Consider the following 20377-nt stretch of genomic DNA (forward strand, 5'->3'; position numbering starts at 1 on the left):
ATAAAAAACAAGCTTCCATTCTGTGTCCGACGATAACATGAATGTTTTCAATTTTGAACTTCAGCCTCGTTTTCAGAGTTGAAGATGTGTTCTTTTACGAATCTTAAAGTCCCTTTAACGTACAGTGGCGGGTCATAATATGATAAACAAAATGGCGTCCCAATTGCAAAAGGAAATTGACGCTTTTATTTACCTGTAACTCCTCTCAGTATACATGTTTAAATAAAAAGGGCACATGACAGAGTAAAATGACGTATTATGTAATAATAAGATATGACGTGTTATGTTTATGATGCCATAAATTACGTCATTCCGTATGTAAACAGAGAATGGGAAAAGCGAAAGATTTATCAGCAATCTTAAAACAAAGGTTCGTAAACAGTTTTCAGCGTGGAACAAACCCATCAGAAAGTGCCTAGGATTAAACCGATGAACAGTTTGTGCAGTGATAAAGCGCTATTAGGAAAGGGGTTCGATGGAAAATAAGCCTAGAACGGACAGAAAAAAAAAACTTAGTGTGCAGGGCGAACGATCCATTTTGAGGTTACTAAAAACTCATCGCGTCGAACCTCTGAAAGATATCGCTGCCAGATTCAACCAGTTTCGGGGAAATACTATTTCAAAAGTAAATTTAAAAAGATGATTGTTCCGAATTAAATACCAAAGACGAGTCGTAAGAAAAAAAAACATACGAATCCGAGATGTTAACATAAAAAAACGAGTTGAGTGGGCCAGAAAGAAAAGGCATTTGAAAGTTGATGGTTAATGGAATTCTTTCTGATGAATGTAAAGTGATCATTTAATGCAAGATCTCTTCACAAACATTTCGATGAAATTAAAGATGAACCCAATGTTGTAGCATCAAATGTTATTGGTTTTCAGAAACAAGATTAACCATCAATGATGATCAGAATTTTATGATGGAAAGTTACTGGGCTTTGTTTAATCAGGAAAAGAGAAATGACAGCAATCGTCCTCATCATGGAACAGCATTATACGTTAAAGAAGACCATTTGATGACATTTATCTCAAAATTCAGTTAATTTTGCTTGAATTCATCATATAGCTTTAATAAAATTCAGAGATCTTTGAGAAGTGCAGATAATTGTTTTATACAAGTTCCCAGCATGTTCTTTTAAAGAATTTGAACGTGAAGTTATGTTGCACTAAAACCTTTTGTAAACACAGAGAAAAAAAAAATGATAATTCTAAGAGATTTCAATTTTGATTTGTTTACAAATATATATATATAAATATATATTTACAAGTCACAAAAAATTTCTGAACTTTATGAAGTTGAATTTAAAATGCACAGAATTGGTTAAAAAGTTAACTCATGATTCAGGTTCACAACTCGATTTGATTTTCACAAACTTCCCTCATTGTGAAACTGATGTGATTGAGGCATATTGGTCAGACCATGACATGGTTTACTGTACATATACTTCCTAAATCATAAATATGGGACGCATGAGTATCTATTTGGGGGAGATACGTCATCCTGTCCCCTCTAGATCTCCCACCTACCAATGTGCCAGTGTCACTTAGTGACATTTGGTACATTGATTACTGTATATAGGGTTATATTCGCCCTGGATGTGTTTTCACCCTTTCACGCAATTTTGCAACGTTTTAAATTCTCGCCAGTCAGAGTTTTATTGAAGAAATCATTCTGTGTTATAAATATGTCTACCTCTAAGGTGGATGACAGGGGGATAAATACAATGGGGCGAATATTTCCCCGTATAAAGTATCTTATAGGCACCAATTACTTGATGTAGAATTTTGTTTGTTCTGAGGCATGTGTATACTTTAAACTATTTGTATATGCATGCATGCATGCATGGAATAGCCTAAACAAATTTGCAAACAACTCATTATTGATCACCAAACAATTGGACTAAACAGGAATCCTTCATTATGACTTTTTATTGTGGATTAATTTTCAAAAGACAATTTATAAATGGTCAAAATAATTGTTAAGGAAAATTCATGTACCATCAAAGGCAGTTAATCATTCATGTCAAAAATGATGATCATTATATGATGTGTTAATTAATATTCATAAATTATATATATACTGTATTGATGTTTGTGAGTTACTTTTACCCTTACTGTTGAGATTCTTTTCTTTAATGATGCATGAATATCATTAACATGGTATTTTGAATATACATAAAATATTTTAAGATTACATGAATTGTTTACAAAGTTTAATTTAAAGAAATCAATGAGTTCTGCTAAATTATGATTAGATTTGTACTAGAAATATACACTTGCATCAAGTAATTGGTGTCTTTGAAATATGTTCAACACTGTATTCTATAATTGTATGAAGTTAATTCACCGAATATTATCTGTTCATGAACAAATTGCTGTATACAAATATTGTAAGGTTATCAATGTTACGCACATGTATTGTGTCATTTAGTCCCTGCAGAACAATACTGGAGTACATGAGAGTATAAACTTTTACAGTGTATAAGGATTAATATTTTTTCAGATCATATGTAATAACAATTTTTGTGTCAATATTCTTATCATATATGTAATTCAAGTCTTTATGTAATTACTTTATAATCAACCTCATGCAGTATTGTAGATATCACAATTGCTGAGGCTTTAAACAGGCTGAATTGTCAATGAACCAATAGATGCACCTGAAAATGAAATGCTGGCAAGTGTTCACCCATTATATTTAAAGCCATTATCTGTGACTTTATACAAAACTCTCAGAAATTAGTTTAATGATCATGATCATCCAGCATACTTATTGATTTTTTTAAAGTGACTTGTTTATACTTGTAGCTGAATTAGAATTAGATGCATGAATTTTTATAGCACAGCTCGGTTAGAGATTTTTATATATATATACTCACCGTCAATGAAAACGCAACACTCTACTTTTAGGGTGAAAAATTAAATACGGAATATAACTATGTACCAAACAAGTTAAGACATCTTATTCTTTGCCAAATCAGTTATTTAATGGTTGAATGGTTTTCATTCCATTACCGAGAGTTGATTTTTTTTAGCCCTCTTAACAGATAACATTTAAATAAAACACCACCCCCCCCCCCGTTCGACCATTTAATCAAAACATGCTAGTCCGCCATGTACAACAAACATGTACGCAGTCCGATTTCTACCATGCATTAGGTTAATCAATGTCTTTATCTGAGCGAAATATCCTTGGGCATTTTTAATTGCCTGTTGTTCAGATACTGCGATCGAATTTTATCTAACTTGGCGTAGTGTAGTAACTATTGGACTTCCGGTCAAGAAACTGTTTTTTATGCTATTGAAAAACATGAGCCTGATGAGTCGTTAAATAGTGTACATTTGCATCTGCAGCTCTTTATTTCTTGATTTTGAGAATCTCCAGCATTAGCAATGAAAATCAGTCATTTTGAGGAAATAAAGGCATCACATCCGGTAAAGAAAGAAGGATTTTTTCCCGGGATTTTAGTACAATACTTATGATAAACAGCTGCAAAACCATGAAAACCCGAAATATTGTTAAAAATCTTATTAAAAATGCAAAAATGAGATTTCTGTTAAGAGGGCTAAAAAGCAACTTCCGGTAGTGGAAAGAAATTCATTCAACCATTAAATAACTGATTTGGCAAAGTAAAAGATGTCCTAACTGTTTTGGTACATAGTTATAACCCGTATATACTTTTCATCCTAAAATCACAGTGTTGCGTTTTCATTGACGGTGAGTATATATATATCATTTACATCATTTTGTTTTGAAATAATGTTCATTGTATATATGAAACTTTGTGTTGAAATATTTTGACTTGATTATTTATCTTTTTTGATTTGTTGTCTTAAAATGTTTTAGTTTATTGTATATTTTTTTATTTCAAAACATCCAGAAATTGCTTTAAAAATTTACTTTTACTAGCTTTAGTTACCTGTGTAAAGATTAGGAAAGCAACCTGCATAATCAGAGAGAAACTGACAACTCATTCTAAATTATTAGTATATTGCTGATTTCAGTTAACTCCATATTAATTGATATTTAATTTCATCAGCATTGAGATATTTAATATGTGACCTTCATTATCTTATAATCTAATGAGATTCGACTATATATTAAACACTTATACCCGGTAAGTATGAAAAGAGGGGGTCAATGGACAGCCCGTAAAGGGAGGTACATGTAAGCCTGCCTCTATATCACATTATAATTTCTCCCATAAAGGAGAGGAAAAAAGGTAGATTACTATAATTTCTCATGACTAGTCTTTAAAATCAAAATAATTGATTGCAAAAAGATCTTAATCATTCCATTTTGGAATATTACCATCAAGTTTAGATAAGCTGATTCCTGCAGGTACTCCAATTAAATCTTACTTATTTAAAATGCTTCTGAAATAATAGTTGATATTCAAAGTCAGAGTCTGTTGACCATCAAATAATTATTCACTTTCAGTTGCAATCTTTCCAATTTTTGCTTTCGTTATGTATAAGAAAGATTTACTATTAAGTTAACTTAAAAATAAATAAATACAGTGTATTTCGTATCTTTTAAATGATTACTTTGATGTATTGAACTAACCTCTTAACAAATGTTTGAAATGTTTTCAAAGCATCTATGTTTACAGATAATGTTATTGTCAGGAAGTGTGTATTTAATTCTGTCACAAAATTGGTGTAATATTGCATATTTGATACTGTGTGCATTTATGTTTGTTGAATTCATATAAAATTTAGATAGTTGATTGTTATTAACGCCTTTCAGTTTTTTTTTTATTATATTATCTACTAATTCTCTGATAAATTTACAAAAGTCTGTTGAATTTTCTGTTTTTATTATAACCATCATAGCTAATGTTAAAACCCCCCAAAAAGGAGAGAAATGTTATTGTTCATTATTATGCTTTCTGTCAGTTTGTCTCTATATAACCCATACCCTACTATTCTCGTATAGTGTTCAAATGATTTATATAGCGTAAGCATAATATGCCGAAATAGTGCACGGCTTCCATTTCTGATGAAAATCCGACAACGCCCATACCGGGGAGCGAACTCACGACCCCAATATTGTCAGTCCGACGCGCTACCGATTACGCTACAGACGCCGTTGTCTATAGTATTGTACCATAATATATATAAAATTAGTTTCAAATATTTTACACTTAAGATTAAAAATAAACAGAAAAATTCTTCTAAAATAGTTCCCTGCAACCCCCCTTCCTTCACTCTTACCCCCCCTTATGTCAAAAATTTTCGAAAATGACTTTTTTCTTGAAAAATGATGTAGAACCTTAGGTGAATATAACCTGTAAATATTACAGGTGTATCTTGCTCCGTTACGGATTTACAGGTATTCAAAGTATGCATTATTTTTACAGCTGACGTCGTATTTTATAAAATTTTCTCTTGTAGCGACGTCGACGTTATAGCGCCGGGCTCGAGGTAATAAAAATATGAATTACCTATACGCATTAACTTGGTATTGTATTGCCGTTTCGATTTATATATGTGCTTAATTTGTTGTAATTTATATATTTTTTTATTAAAAAGTTCAGTTCATTCTTTTCTGATATTTATTAAAAATATGTCAATGGAGTTCAAATAGCCCTATGATTCGCTGACTTAGAGAAAACATCACAAATAATTGAAAGGTCTTTTATAAAGAAAAATTCACTTTTAATTTTACCGCTTAAGTTCAGCCCAAATCTTTCAAAACTAGCAACAACAAAAAATATTTTAGTTCCCATTAATTTATATTTTTTGATAATTTATGTTAATTACTTGTCCAACCTGTGCCTTCAAAACAGCGACCAAGAGACAGCATTAAGGGACACGGGCTTGCGTTTTTATCAATGAACGCGCCGTAAGGATTTTGTAAAGTATGGTATTTCAATGTAAAAAAAAAAATGAGTACCAATTATCCTTTTTTATAAATGCTCAACTACATATGCATTCTCTTTTCTTAATATTGTCCTAATTTGTTAAAATATATTAGAAGGAAAGGGGGAGGGGGTAATGAAAGAATAAATATAAGAGTACTAGTATAAAGGCAATTTAGACTAGATATATACATGTTAAATCTGTAATTTATTAATAGTAAAAGTGTGTATACTTTTCAGATTTCAAATTATGAAATAAATAATAAAAACATGACCTGAAATACTGAGAAAAAGGGTAAGGCATATTATTCAGCTTTATAAAAAAAAATGTATATTTTCTACAGTACAATCACGTACATGTAGTCTAATAGATTGCCAAACAAAATTATGAGAGTCGATCCTCTTGTGTTTTACGCATAGATCTATGAAAGTGAAAGTTAGACTTAAAATTTCTCAATATTTAAGTCAGTTATGCGATCCGATCTGTAGTTTAAAATACATAAATGTCACAGTTAAAAAAAACAACAACAAAACAACAGGTTTTTATGAGGCAAATTTCACAGGTCAACACTAATATATATCATGAAGATCCTCTGAAAATGTACCAGTTAGTCAAAAGCAAAAAAATATATATTTTAGAGACAAAGAAAAACGTGTAAGTCAGGGGCCTATTTAGAGCAGCTTTTAAAGTCCTCGAACCATTCAGAAACAAACGTAAAACATTTGATTACCGTCTTCATAGAAAAATAAACACATAAAGAAATTTTATAGAGAAGAGAACATGTTACAAGTGCGAATTCTGCACATTGGACTGTCTTCCGAATAAAATGCTTCTAATATATTAGTAATATATATTCTATCCCAGTCTACCCAACATTTTACACTCATACAAAGAAGTTCCGTTGTGTGCAGAAGCGGGAGGATTCTCTGGCCATTCTCTGTCACTACATTAACATCAAATATTCGAACGTCTGACCATCCTTACCAACTTACAAGGAGTCCAAGTGTTCTGAAAGTGGGGGGGGGGGGTTAAGTAGGTTACTTTTGTGTCTTATTCTTCTAGTTAAATTTACCTGGAGACCGGTCCATCGCATGAAACCGCGGTCCCATGTCGCAGTATAAGTGCTGGCACGAAAAAGATCCCTCACTGCTCAAAGGCCCTATAAGTACGGGTTATAGGAATATTTGCAGCTCTTCATGCACCGGCAAATGGCGGCGTCTCCTTATGAGTTAAAAATTCTCGAGATGGACGTTTAACAACATAAACACTTAATCTATTTAAATTTAAAAATTGAGAAAGGGTCATCACCTTAAGTTTCACTGCTAAGGATAAAAGAGGACAAGTTATCTAGAAACCTTTTTTTATACAAGATATTTCCGAAGTTTGCTAGAAACATTTTTTTTATACAAGATATATCCGACTTTTGAGTTTGACATCTGTAGCGGACAGTAAACTAGTATAGGGAACTTACACGTATACTTCCTCGCTGGTAAGCTAGCTTTTCTAGCGATGCGGTCGAGTCTCTCTCTTAGTCTCTCTTTCAGGCAAGTTAAGCAACGGCAAGCCTGTTTAACCCTTGGATGGGTGACCGCTCAAAAACATGGAAAGTAATAAGATATAGGCCTACATCACCGCAATGCTAAATGACATGCAAAAATTTAGGAGCTTTTCAGACTTACATAATTATGTATAGTGTCAACATCATTCATTTAATGATTTGTTTGTATCTTTCATTAAGCACTTTAAACCGAGACTCTGTATCATTTATTATTACAAACGTTGTTAAAGGATAATAATTTGAACAGCAAATTAAAAATTGCATTTTTTATACGCTTTTCATCATTTTACGCTGGTGGAATCTCAATATATTAACAAAATAAACTTTACAATTATTTCTCTTTTTTTCACATTTGCATTTACAGTGGAATCTCAATGAGAAGATTTTTTTACATACACAAAAAAAGTTGACAACAAAAAAAAAAAAAAAAAAAAAATCAAAACTTTACTTCCAAATTATTTCTCTATTATACTGTTGTTGGGGGGCCAACCATCTTTTCACATTTGCATACGTGCCTACAGTGCCAAAGAGTTGTCTTGATCCAGGTCTACTAAAATGATAACGGGTTGACTATGTTCTCATGTACATACGTTTAAAAAAACATGTCAGAACGCTTTTCAAATCATTTGACAAAAGTGTTTATAATATAAAAAATACTCCTAGCTCTCTCATTTTCCAAGATCTAGCGTTGTGTGAAAAAAATCAGGTTATGTTCACCTGCATGCATGTGATCTTCCTGGTGAAAATTACGAGCATGCATTTACTTCTTGCTACGTTAGATTAAGAAGTAGATCGGGAAAATCCAAATTGATTAAAATATTTTGGAAATGTATTTTATTTGCACTCGATTTACACTCAGATGAACAAATATTGTGATTACAATCATGCACATAAAAAACGGAGACAGGGGGTTGCATTTTTTTCTGAATGTGAAATAAATAATGTACGTGTGCTTGTCAAATACGGTATTTTTCAGAACTTCCAAAATTTTGTAAAAAGATATACATGTATGTATTTATTTCTATATATGCTTTATTACATATATTTTTTTTTGGTGGTGGTGATGGGAAGGGGGGGGGGGCTACAACAGTATTAACAAGTTATCGATCTTTTCAACACCTAAGAAAAAGGAGAATGTCGGATAGACGTCTATTCAATTAATGTAGCATTGTTAGCTGAACTAGTGTCACTTTTCCTCCAGGAGGTCCTGTGTCTACAATAAATGAAAAAAAAATACCCCGGATTTAGATCTGGCATTGGTGTGGTTAAACAATTCTATCATTCAGTTTGATTGGTGTAAATTCCTGTGCAGTTTTCTTGACATATGATTAAGTCAAATCAATTTACGCCAAGACTTCGGATAAAAAAAAAACATTTCAAACTACTCTTCCTTCCTTTTTAAAAATATTTTTTTACACTCATTATCATCATTGCATGTAATTTTTTGTCGTTGTTGAATAAGAAAGATTCGTAAATCTGAATTTTAAACAACAGTTGCATGTTTTATTTAATTTAACTGAAAACTTATATTGTACATGGAACAGAATAAACGTCGAAGTGTTGACAGATTTTGTGTATTTAATCATAACACTCTTAGGTCGTTTAATGTGTAATGCACATGTAGTTTGACAACAATCGGAGTCAGATATGTTATAAAATAGACAACACACATGTATAGTCATGAAAAAAAAATATATAGAAAGCACAAATGAGAAAATTCTGAGACATACATGTAAAACAAAAGATTCACCTGTAACTCAGTCAGTGCGCGATAGATTTTTTTGCAGTTTTTGTTGCAAAATAATGACGTCGCTTTTTCTATTGTGACGTAAAATTCTGTCAGATTACATAATAGGGGACAGTACAAGTGCTCTGTAAAGGCTTGAAACCCTCTTTATTACTGTGTTCCAATTCCAATAATCAATTTTATTCTGAAGGAATCATTAAAATTTCTGTAGAAAAGACTCTTGTATGAATTATTATAAATGAAACAAAGGCACTTTAATTTGTTTATATCAAAAATATGTTTTAGATGGTTAAATTTCAACAAGATAACCACTATTCAGACCAATACCTTTAATGGTTTGCCAAATTTACAGAAACTGTAAGTATATATTCATCACTTGTAAGTATACCTCCTCTAAGTACCTTGATCAAATATCTCTTGATTTTATAGGGTCATGTCTTATCTGATCATAATTAATTTTCTGTTTAACATTTGGGCAATTCATAATATTTAGATTTTTTTCATTTGGCTTTTGAGAAAACTATAACTTTCTTTTTTATTTCAATTTGTTGTACATATGATAAGATCTGGGTATGAGATCAGTATTTATCTGTGATAATAATATCATACCTGGAGTTATATTGTTTTACTGTGATAGCTATGATGAACCAAAACTCTGTAGCAATCACAAATTGATTTTATTAATGTAATTTGTATTATGATTAGTAATAGTGAGCTTAATATTGAAGACAATTTGCATTCAATTTCTTAATATTATTATTATGATAATATGTACAAATTTAAGTATGGAAAGTCAATGATTGTTTGTAAGTGTACCTGATGTCTACAACCTAATACCATTCAAACCTATGCTTAAATTCTGATTATTTGATGTGTCATTGAATGATGAAGACTTTTTAAAATACGACTTAAACCTTATTGACTGTATATAAGCCCGTCTGAGCTATGAACAGCAAAGCTCATCGAATATTTACAAATACGGAAGAGGAATATTTCTCCTGATAATTATTCAATAACATTTTTTATTTATTATGAATTTTTTTCCGATTACAACAGAATTTCTCTTTTCTTATCATAAATATCTATACAATATTAGTTACATGTACATGTAAGAGTTAAACGGATTTTCGTTTTATCAAATGTACATGTAGATGTATGTGTCGTAGAGAGGAGAAAATACAATGTGGCGTCACAAACACAAGAATTTGATTTTTAATATTCCTGGTAACTCTATGAAGAAATATATCGGAACATGTGTAAAAGGTCAAGTTCGCAGCATGTAAAATCTACTTGGAGAGAAAAGGCTTAACTGATAGATTTCAATATTTAACACAAACAATTCCTCGCACTTAGCCAATATCTTTTGAAATTATTAATATATATGCATTTGTAATTGTCTCTATCCTTAAAGAAAAAAATACGTATATTGTCATAGCATTTTTTATGATAAAGGTCCATTCAAAATCAATTTGTTTCTGCACAAAACCTATGCTAATATTGATGATGTTTCTGTTTTTTCATAACAACATATATCATTTTTTATACGAGATCTTCCAGCAATTTGAGGTTCTATTCTTAGGTTCAAATCATGCTTTTTTCATCAGCAAATCAGTTTTTGTTTTCCTTTGAAACGGAATATATTTCAAACTTTTTTTCAAATAAGAAACATTTTCAGTCTCATTTAATATGAGATATGGATATCTGTTTCATTTCGATTTTTTCCTATTGAAAGCTAGGATTTTTCTTATTGAAAGTAATTGCTGATACACAAACAATTAATTGTTATAATTTAAATTTCCGTCTCAACTTTTCTACATCATACATATGGCAGGTATACTGATGACTCGGCGTAAAACAAATTCAACTTTGAAGATCGCCATGACCCTGGTTCCCCTTTAGATATTTTCAAGCGTCCATATTCTCTTTGCTTTCAATTTTTCAATTCTCAGATTGTTTTGTTTTTATAAGCATTTCATTTGAGATTGGAATTGCTGGCTCTGCATATGCCTTTCAAATGAAATTCATCCAATAAATATTTTATTTAACAACAATAGCTAATGCAAAGGCTAAAACAAATACATAATGCTCTAAATACTTGATAATTTAACAAAGCTACATGTTTATGATCAATCCCATTCGAGTTTAAACGTAATGGTGTTTGTTGGATCCCTTTATAAATTTTTTACCATAATGTTTGAAACTGATTGAGGAATTACCAGTATGCTCATGAAAGGGTACATGATATATAATCTCTCCTGAAATCTTTTCTTAAGAGTAACATTCGCTGTAATACTTTAGCTATTGTTTTTGTTTAGGTCGTTTGTTTTAAATTGTTTAATTCGGTTTTCACGTAATTTTTATATACCATTGGTCCTTAATTTTAGTAAATAATATAGGGTGAGTTCACCATGCATCGGACACATACCTTGCTTCGGACAACTTTAGGCAATAAATTCTCTTTCAACTTAAGAGTTCTGTGTATTTATTTGTTTCTGTCATAAAGACGAAGATTTAAATTTTTAATGATATCGATTGTGTTTATCATGTTGTGATAAAAATACCCCGCAAATGGCCTTGAAGTTACGTCATATTTTACATCATCAAAGGGGAATAACCCGAAATTTATGATTTTGCAATTTTTAGAGTTATCGTTCTTTTAAATTCGACTTCCACGGAACGAGTCGGACTTTGGTGAATTTTGTCAGGGATTGGTAATTTTACATAAATTATAATTAAATTTCACTTCAATGTTTGTTTAATTCTTATTAGAGCTGGTTTTTACTAGTATGCTATTTTCACCGTACATCGGACACAAATTAACCATGCATCGGACACTTTTCGATGCAAAGGTAAGCACTACCATTTTCATACAGAACCCAGCTGACAGCTGTTTTTTGCGGAAAAAGAAAATAAAAACTCTATATTTTCAGTCAAAATACAAGTTATCGATATATGACGTCTGGAATTTTACTCAATTTATTTCTACAAACCAGAGTATGATAAACCATGAGAAAAAGGCGCGAATTACGGCATTATAAGCATTTTAAAGCATTTCTAAGGCAGAGTGAGGTCTCGAGAATCGTTCTACATTTGTGCAATAATATCGTCGATTAAATTAAAGTTTAGGGTTATTTCTTAGATAAAAGACGAAAATATATCCATATCAAGGATTTTAAAGCACTGTGATAAAGGTAGATGTTTTTCCGGTCTCCATACCGTCTGTCCGATGCATGGTGAACAATGTCCGATCCATGGTGAATTTTCAGTTTTTTCTAAAAACTCGATTTTGGGGGATATTTTCTCAATAAATGACATATAATTGTGTCCTAAATTGTTATTTTAATCACAAACTAAATGTTAAGCTCCATTTTGATAATTTTCCGTCGGTAGCGATATCGCTAGAACTTGTTGAAGTACAAGGGTATCCGATGCATGGTGAATTCACCCTATAGACATTGAATATGAAACACGTTTATTGATTTACAAGCTGTAACGGTATATACATGTATTGTATGACAACATTCACTTCAAATAATTTAAATGGAGTAGGCATTGATATAATAAATGGCAAAATTCTTAAGCAAAATACAGAAAGAGAGGTATGGGTTTACAACTTTATGATAAGTCGCCATATATTATATTTGCATAGTATACACATATTTTTGTATATACATGTAAACTGTATATGTTGTGAAATTTTTATAGGAATGACATTTTATTGCATGCTCAAAAACATTATCAAGAATAATGAATTGCATTGCATAGTAATTATACTGCATTTATATTTCTAACATTTTATTAATTACATAAAAAATAGAACTCATTTATTTGAAAATTTACATTTCAAAATCAAAGCAAGTGGCATAGACAATCAAAATTACGTTTGAAAGTATTCAATCCGATGCTTGTACAGCTCTGAAAAATTACGAGTTTCATTCATCGTTTTAAAATAGATTTTTTTTAAAGATCAATTTTCTTATAGGATATATATTGTAGAAGGACTATCTAAACTGGATTTCTGTTTTTCGTTTCGTAGATATCTAAACGGAAACATAATCACTACGATACCGCACAATGCCTTCGCCAGCTTACACAATTTAAATCTCCTGTAAGTATGTCTAGTACTTCTTGTAACAGAAACCGTCAATAGTTTATTTCTAATGTGTCTACCACAGTCCCTGCTGGTCAATAATTTCCTACCAGCATCTACTATTTGCTTCCATGGAGACATTTCTCTTCTTCGTAAAAAAAGTTTTATTTCAATTTTACTTAAAAAATTCTTTTAAAAAATATTTCTTTGATAGCTAGGACATTGCCCGTATTATTTTCAATGTATATTGCATTTCTCTTTGAGACGAAGGTGAAGATTGCCTTTTACATTATTCCCAAACGGTTTTATTGTTGTTGAACTACGTCTAATTGTGTACATATAATTCTTTGAGTCTCAAACCGTTCTCCATCCAAACAGCTCACGGAAGCTTGTTTTTGCTTAAGCTGACATATACAACAGAACAATTGCCTGAGAATGAAATATGTCATTTATTACAAATAAGAATTGGCGAAATATTGGATTCACAAACAAAGGGGGGAATCAGCAAATATCAAACAGTATAACATATAGTTACATAACATTAATAAGTCACATAAATACCCTTATCCCCCCTCCCAGCCATCCCCGTTCCCCAAAAACAAATTTTCATTAATAACAGGAATACTGATTAATTCAATAACAAACCTCAAAAAACTTTTGAAAAGCTTGTTTAATTTGGATGGCTATAAGAAAATTTGATTTGAGGCTGTTTTTCTGCCTTTATTGTTGTTGAATTAGGAATTCTATGATTTCTAGAGCAGATTTCATTAATGTGCTATTCTCCACAAAAAGGTGAAATCTTTTCTGCTTTTTTGATTAATTGCGTGCTGCTGAGTTTTGTTCCGAAATATTTTACTTTGATTTCCGTGAAGACAATGAGACAGTTTTTCCTCCAAATATGGCTTCAAATTAAGCATATCTTAAAATTTAACGTCAAGAGGAGTAATACGCCATTGACTTAACTTATCGTGACGTAGGCAAGTTTTGTTATACAATATTAATTGAATCTTTTATCCAATCAAATGACGTGTTACAACTTAAATTAAAATATTGCAACTTAAAATTATACAAAGACTGTACCTATGAAAATATTTGTAGTCTAACTTGTCCTGAAAACAAAGTGTAAATTGATGTTATATAATATGTTTATTTCTTTTCATTATATAAAACATCAATATTTAAAATTTGCTTTTTTTGCTAAAATTATGAATGGAAAACGTTCATTTTGAGGAGAACTAAATAAATATCGAAGGCATAAGGCATTCGTGTCTAAATTGTCAATAGATGATCATGATCACGTTTTCATCGCCTGGATACAAAGTCAGCTGTTTGTCGGCTGTTGTTCCTGTTGTTGTTCATGTTGTAATTTTGACAAAATAATGTAATATTAAAAGGTGATTAGCCACATTCGAGTAAAAAGACTGATTATTGTTTTAAGTAAAAGTATGTATAGGGATTTTAAAATTTATTTCAGATTGTTAGATTCCAACAAGATAAGCATAATTCAGAGCAATGCCTTTCATGGTTTAACAAATTTGCAGGAACTGTAAGTAACCTGTAACATTACAAAGCTTTAATATGTCAGATCCCAGAAATAAATATATGAATGAATTAAATATGTGTTTTTCATCAGTTAATGAGCACAAGAAATGTTCTCAAATGTATTGCATTTACTACACTAACAAGACCGGGATACTGAAACTCAGTATTAGTTTATGTGGGCAAAAGAAGACATTTATGTAAACTCCAACGGCTTAAGATAAGTAAAAAACCAAAGAGGGGGCAGGTATTCCCTTGACTCAATTTCAAATTCATTTCTTGTAAGCTTAATTCACACCTAACCTTGTGACTTTAACAATGGTATTATGTTAAATAGGGAGCAAAAATAAACATTGAACTTCATTTAGGATTTTAAATTCTTTAATAAAAATGCAATGATTCATCATTTTCTTTTAAACGTACGTTTATCAGCAATATATTTTCCAACTATGCAAAAAGAGTGTAAAATTTCAGCTTATGTTTTCGGCATCTTTGTATTTGTATTATTTCATTTTGAATAAATCAATTCATAATACCACGAATATGAAGGGTAAAATATTCATTCAAACATTATCATTTACTTAACATAACATGCCAAATTGAATACACGACTATAAAAGATTTATCGTCGATTAATAAAAACTATTTTAATATTTTTGTAGGTACATTGATAATAATACCATTACCATATTGGACAAAGATATTTTCCTGGGACTTTCAAAATTGGAGATTCTGTAAGGATACAATATATATAATTTGTCAATCATTCCAGTCTTACTGATTTCGAAAAGCTTAGCAAAGTTTATATTCTTTTTTGTATTCACATATTAATTTAATTGCTTTTTGTTGGTTTCAAATGCTAGACTTTTCAAATGATTGAGATATTATTTTAATTCAATATTTATGTGAGCATATTAAATTTTTAAACTTTTGTAGAGATTTAAATAATAATCCTCTGCACTGTGGTTGCATCTTAGCCGATTTTGTCAGGTTTTCCCAATCAAGAAACTTGACGTTAGGATTTTTATCTGAACCGAAATGTTCAACTCCCAGTAAATTGAAGGGAGTATTGTTGCAGGATCTCTCCTCAGAGGACATGAATTGTGACGTCACTACAGCAACAGCACCAGTAAAGGAAACGACAGGTAAAATGGTTATTTTACTTAAGTAGAGGCAGAAATATTCGTGGGTGATCAAAGTTAGTTTTTTCTTTGTAAGCAATTATCAACGAAAATGAATCCCAAACGAATTGTTTTCATGGGACTCTATTTTGCATTGTTTTACATGTAATTTCGAAACAACCGAATTTTATGTCCAGGAAACCTTATTAAATGACAAATCAACAAAATTTAATGTCCACCAAATATTGTGTTTCTACAGTATTTTCAGTATAGTAGAAAAAATATTCTATAGAAGACGCATAGACAAAAATACTATAATAGACACATAGACAACATATCCTATAATAGACACGTAAACAACATATTCTTTATAAGACATATAGACGGTATATATCCTTTAATAGACACATAGACAACCTATCCCAAATAGACACCTTTTCTTGAACTCAACTGAGGTTGAAAAGTCGGGTAGGTATTCAAAATAAAGTAGCATCGATGTTGATAGAGGCGGAAAGTAAATGAAACATAAGAATAAATTAAACGATGTTGTAAATTAAAAACTACTTTACTTATGTGTTTTTGTAAATATTTTACTTTCATGGAAATTGGTTACTTTGAATTATCGAGAAACATTTCCTAAAAACCACTATTACCCGCTGTATAACAAAGCATCGCCCTTCAGGGGAGCACAAGTCAACATTGCTTGACGACAGGTGACATTCCAAAAGAATTTTGACTGTGAAAACTGTATTCGTACAGTTCACTGTAATATGTATAAAGCATTCAGTATAATATGATAGATATTCCATGTATTTGTGTTTAACATTGAAAATTTTTGCCACTCGAAAACCATTGTCAACCTCGGCTGCGCTTAGGTTTAAAATGGATTTGGGGTGAAAATCCTCAAATTTTGCACTCAACTGCATGCAATATTTATTCAATATCATTCATCTTTAATTCATGAATACATATCCATGAATAAAGAGCTATAGTTATCTTTATATTCTGTTACCAAACATGGTAATAAAACGAAAATTTGAGAAATGATCTTTTATCATTCTTTTATTAAAATTTATTTTGCACAACAAAATTGCTTCCTTGATACTTGGTATTCTTTGCAGAGTTGAATAGGCATTCTATAGCTTATAAGATAGAGAGGAAGTAAGATTAAATATGAAGATGGAAGGATTTATCGATTGTTATACCCGCACTTTCTAAAGAAAGTTCGGGTATATTGTTGTTACTCATGTCCGTCCGTCCGTCCGTCCGTCTGTCACACTTTTCTTCCCTGAACTCCTCTTACATTTTACACAGTAGCCTAATCATCTTTGGGGAGAAGGTTTGTGGTGTCATGTAGATGTGCAGTAAGGTTTCGGAATTTTGATTTTGCCCCGGGGGGTCAAATGGGGGTCGAAAAATGACGTTTTTTATGCAAAAAGCCCCGTCTTCCCTGAACTCCTCTTACATTTTACAGAGTAGCCTAATCATCTTTGGGGAGATGGTTGGTGGTGTCATGTAGATGTGCAGTAAGGTTTCGGAATTTTGATTTTGCCCCAGGGGGTCAAATGGGGGTCGAAAAATGACGTTTTTTATGCAAAAAGCCCCGTCTTCCCTGAACTCCTCTTACATTTTACACAGTAGCCTAATCATCTTTGGAGAGATGGTTGGTGGTGTCATGTAGATGTGCAGTAAGGTTTCGGAATTTTGTTTTTGCCCCGGGGGGTCAAATGGGGGTCGAAAAATTATGTTTTTTATGCAAAAAGCTCTGTCTTCCCTGAACTCCCCTTACATTTTACAGAGTAGCCTAATCATCTTTGGGGAGATGGTTTGTGGTGTCATGTAAATGTGCAGTAAGGTTTCGGAATTTTGATTTTGCCCCAGGGGGTCAAATGGGGATCGAAAAATGACGTTTTTTATGCAAAAAGCCCCGTCTTCCTTGAACTCCTCTTATTTTTTATACAGCAGCCTAATCATCTTTGTGGAGATGGTTGGTGGTGTCATGTAGATGTGCAGTAAGGTTTCGGAATTTTGATTTTGCCCCAGGGGGGTCAAATGGGGGTCGAAAAATGACGTTTTTTATGCAAAAAGCCCCGTCTTCCCTGAACTCCCCTTACATTTTACACAGTAGCCTAATCATCTTTGGGGAGATGGTTTGTGGTGTCATGTAGATGTGCAGTAAGGTTTCGGAATTTTGATTTTGCCCCAGGGGGTCAAATGGGGGTCGAAAAATGACGTTTTTTATGCAAAAAGGCCCGTCTTCCCTGAACTCCTCTTACATTTTACACAGTAGCCTAATCATCTTTGGAGAGATGGTTGGTGGTGTCATGTTGATGTGCAGTAAGGTTTCGGAATTTTGATTTTGCCCCGGGGGGTCAAATGGGGGTCGAAAAATGACGTTTTTTATGCGAAAAGGCCCGTCTTCCCTGAACTCCTCTTACATTTTACACAGTAGCCTAATCATCTTTGGAGAGATGGTTGGTGGTGTCATGTAGATGTGCAGTAAGGTTTCGGAATTTTGATTTTGCGCCGGGGGGTCAATTGGGGGTCGATTTATGACGTTTTTTATGCAAAAAGCCCCGTCTTCCCTGAACTCCTCTTACATTTTACACAGTAGTCTAATCATCTTTGAGGAGATGGTTGGTGGTGTCATGTAGATGTGCAGTAAGGTTTGGAATGTTTAATGTCTAATTGTGGCCTCACCTAGCCTTTGAGGTTATGATTTTAAAAACTAGAAATATGTCTATAGGACATGAATGTCCCACTGGATGTATATTACTCATGCTACAGGAAAATTTGTATTAGCGTATTAAGTTTGTTGAAAATATCTTGAACAGTTTCTTTAGAATTGAAACTAAAATCTAAATAAATTTGATATAGATTATAAATCCTCACCAAATTATGTACATGTATAAGTGCATGCTAAACATAAAAATGTCTTAAATTATTTCTTTAAAACTAAGCAAAATACAAATTAAAAAGGATGGAGGTCAAGGTCAGAGGAATGTGCAAGGTGAAGTTTTTGACGAAGTTATCAGCATATTATGTTTGATAAAAATATCTTGAATGATTTAATGAAACTGACCTTAACACTTTTTCTAAGAAAAGAGAGGTCAAAGGAAAGGTAAGGGCCAATTCAAGGTCAAAATAAGTTGATGTATTAATAGCTCTCAGCAGTATGTATCAGCATATGAAGTTTGATAAATATATTTTGAATTGTTTACTCAAAACTGATTTAGACATTAATTTTAGAAAAGTGAGGTCAAGGTCACAGGAAAGGTCAAGGTAAAAAAGAGTGAAGTATTGTAAAGCTTACATAAGTATGTATCATCATGTAAAGTTTCATTACACAAATTGAATGGTTTCTTTAAAATAAAGCTAAACAGTAATTTAAGGAGGCTAGGGGGTCAACAAATTATTTTTTTATTAACCACCGGTTATAACTTAAATTTGGGGATATGATATCTTAAGCCGTCAACTATCATTTGGCAAAAAAAAAAATTTCATAAATTTTAGTTTTAAAATTTGATCATTTTATCATTTTTATTATACCTTTATATGGAGCTCTTCTTCTAAAGGAGATCAAAATAGTCTAAAAATGGCCGCAACCACCCAGCCTCTTTAAAGAAAAGTTACGTGAAGGTCAAAGGAAAAGTCAAAGTCAAAAAATATTGCTGCAGTTGGATATTTACATCAGTATGCATCAACATATGAACTTTGATAAAAATATCTAGAAAGTTTCTTTGAGCCCAATGGAAAGACAGATGGAAGGGTGGAGGACGGACATGACAAAAACTATACATGTATTCCTAATCATGGTGTGGCATAAAAAAACTTGAATCTACATTATATGACGATGTTTCCATCTATCAAGATTATACAAGCAAATTCAAAGAATTGTGGTCCTCTGCTTTCTGTGTTTTAGTGAATGGGATGCCATAATTTATGGCATATTATGTCACTGAATATGCACCCATATCATATATCAATTTTTGAAAATTAGGTCAAAGGGGTAAAATCATAGCATGTTCTGAAACATTTTGTTGCAGGTAATGTACATGTCAAATATAAAAGTCATATCTCTTTTGAATCAAAATTTATATATACAATATAATATTTTTGAAAAGTAGGTTAAACTTCTAGGTCAAGGTCACAGAGTCAAAAGTAATGATATATTTAGAAAAGTCTTTTCACATGTAATAAACATGTATAATTTGAATGCCCTTTCTTTTCTCTTTCAAATTGATCAATTTAAAATGTTATTTTTTGGAAAGTAGGTAAAACTTTAAGGTCAAGGTCTCACTTGGGTTAAAAAATCATAGTATATTTAGAAAGTTTTGTGGTAATGTACATGTGAAATAGGAAAGCAGTATCTCTTATTATTCAAAAGTTATGACCAAGGTTAAAGCTGTCAATAAAATGTACAAACTGACAGACAAATGAGATTTAACGTCCCCTCC

The 20377-nt window shown here is 31.8% G+C and overlaps 1 protein-coding gene across 1 annotated transcript in view; it reads left to right on the top strand.

The window, feature by feature from the left end:
• Positions 1 to 15970, top strand: part of LOC134282936 (carboxypeptidase N subunit 2-like) — a 29212-nt gene extending 13242 nt beyond the window's left edge. Inside the window, exons 5-9 of the mRNA XM_062765357.1 lie at positions 9456 to 9527; positions 13207 to 13278; positions 14735 to 14806; positions 15462 to 15533; positions 15736 to 15970. Of these exons, the coding sequence (XP_062621341.1) occupies positions 9456 to 9527; positions 13207 to 13278; positions 14735 to 14806; positions 15462 to 15533; positions 15736 to 15970 (523 nt within the window). The remainder of the gene's footprint in view (positions 1 to 9455; positions 9528 to 13206; positions 13279 to 14734; positions 14807 to 15461; positions 15534 to 15735) is intronic.
• Positions 15971 to 20377: the final 4407 nt, after the last annotated feature.

This window comes from Saccostrea cucullata, unplaced genomic scaffold, assembly GCF_032062105.1.
Source record: "Saccostrea cucullata isolate Sc308-1 unplaced genomic scaffold, CSIRO_AGI_Scuc_v1 ctg3557, whole genome shotgun sequence".
Classification (NCBI taxonomy): Eukaryota; Metazoa; Mollusca; class Bivalvia; order Ostreida; family Ostreidae; genus Saccostrea; species Saccostrea cuccullata.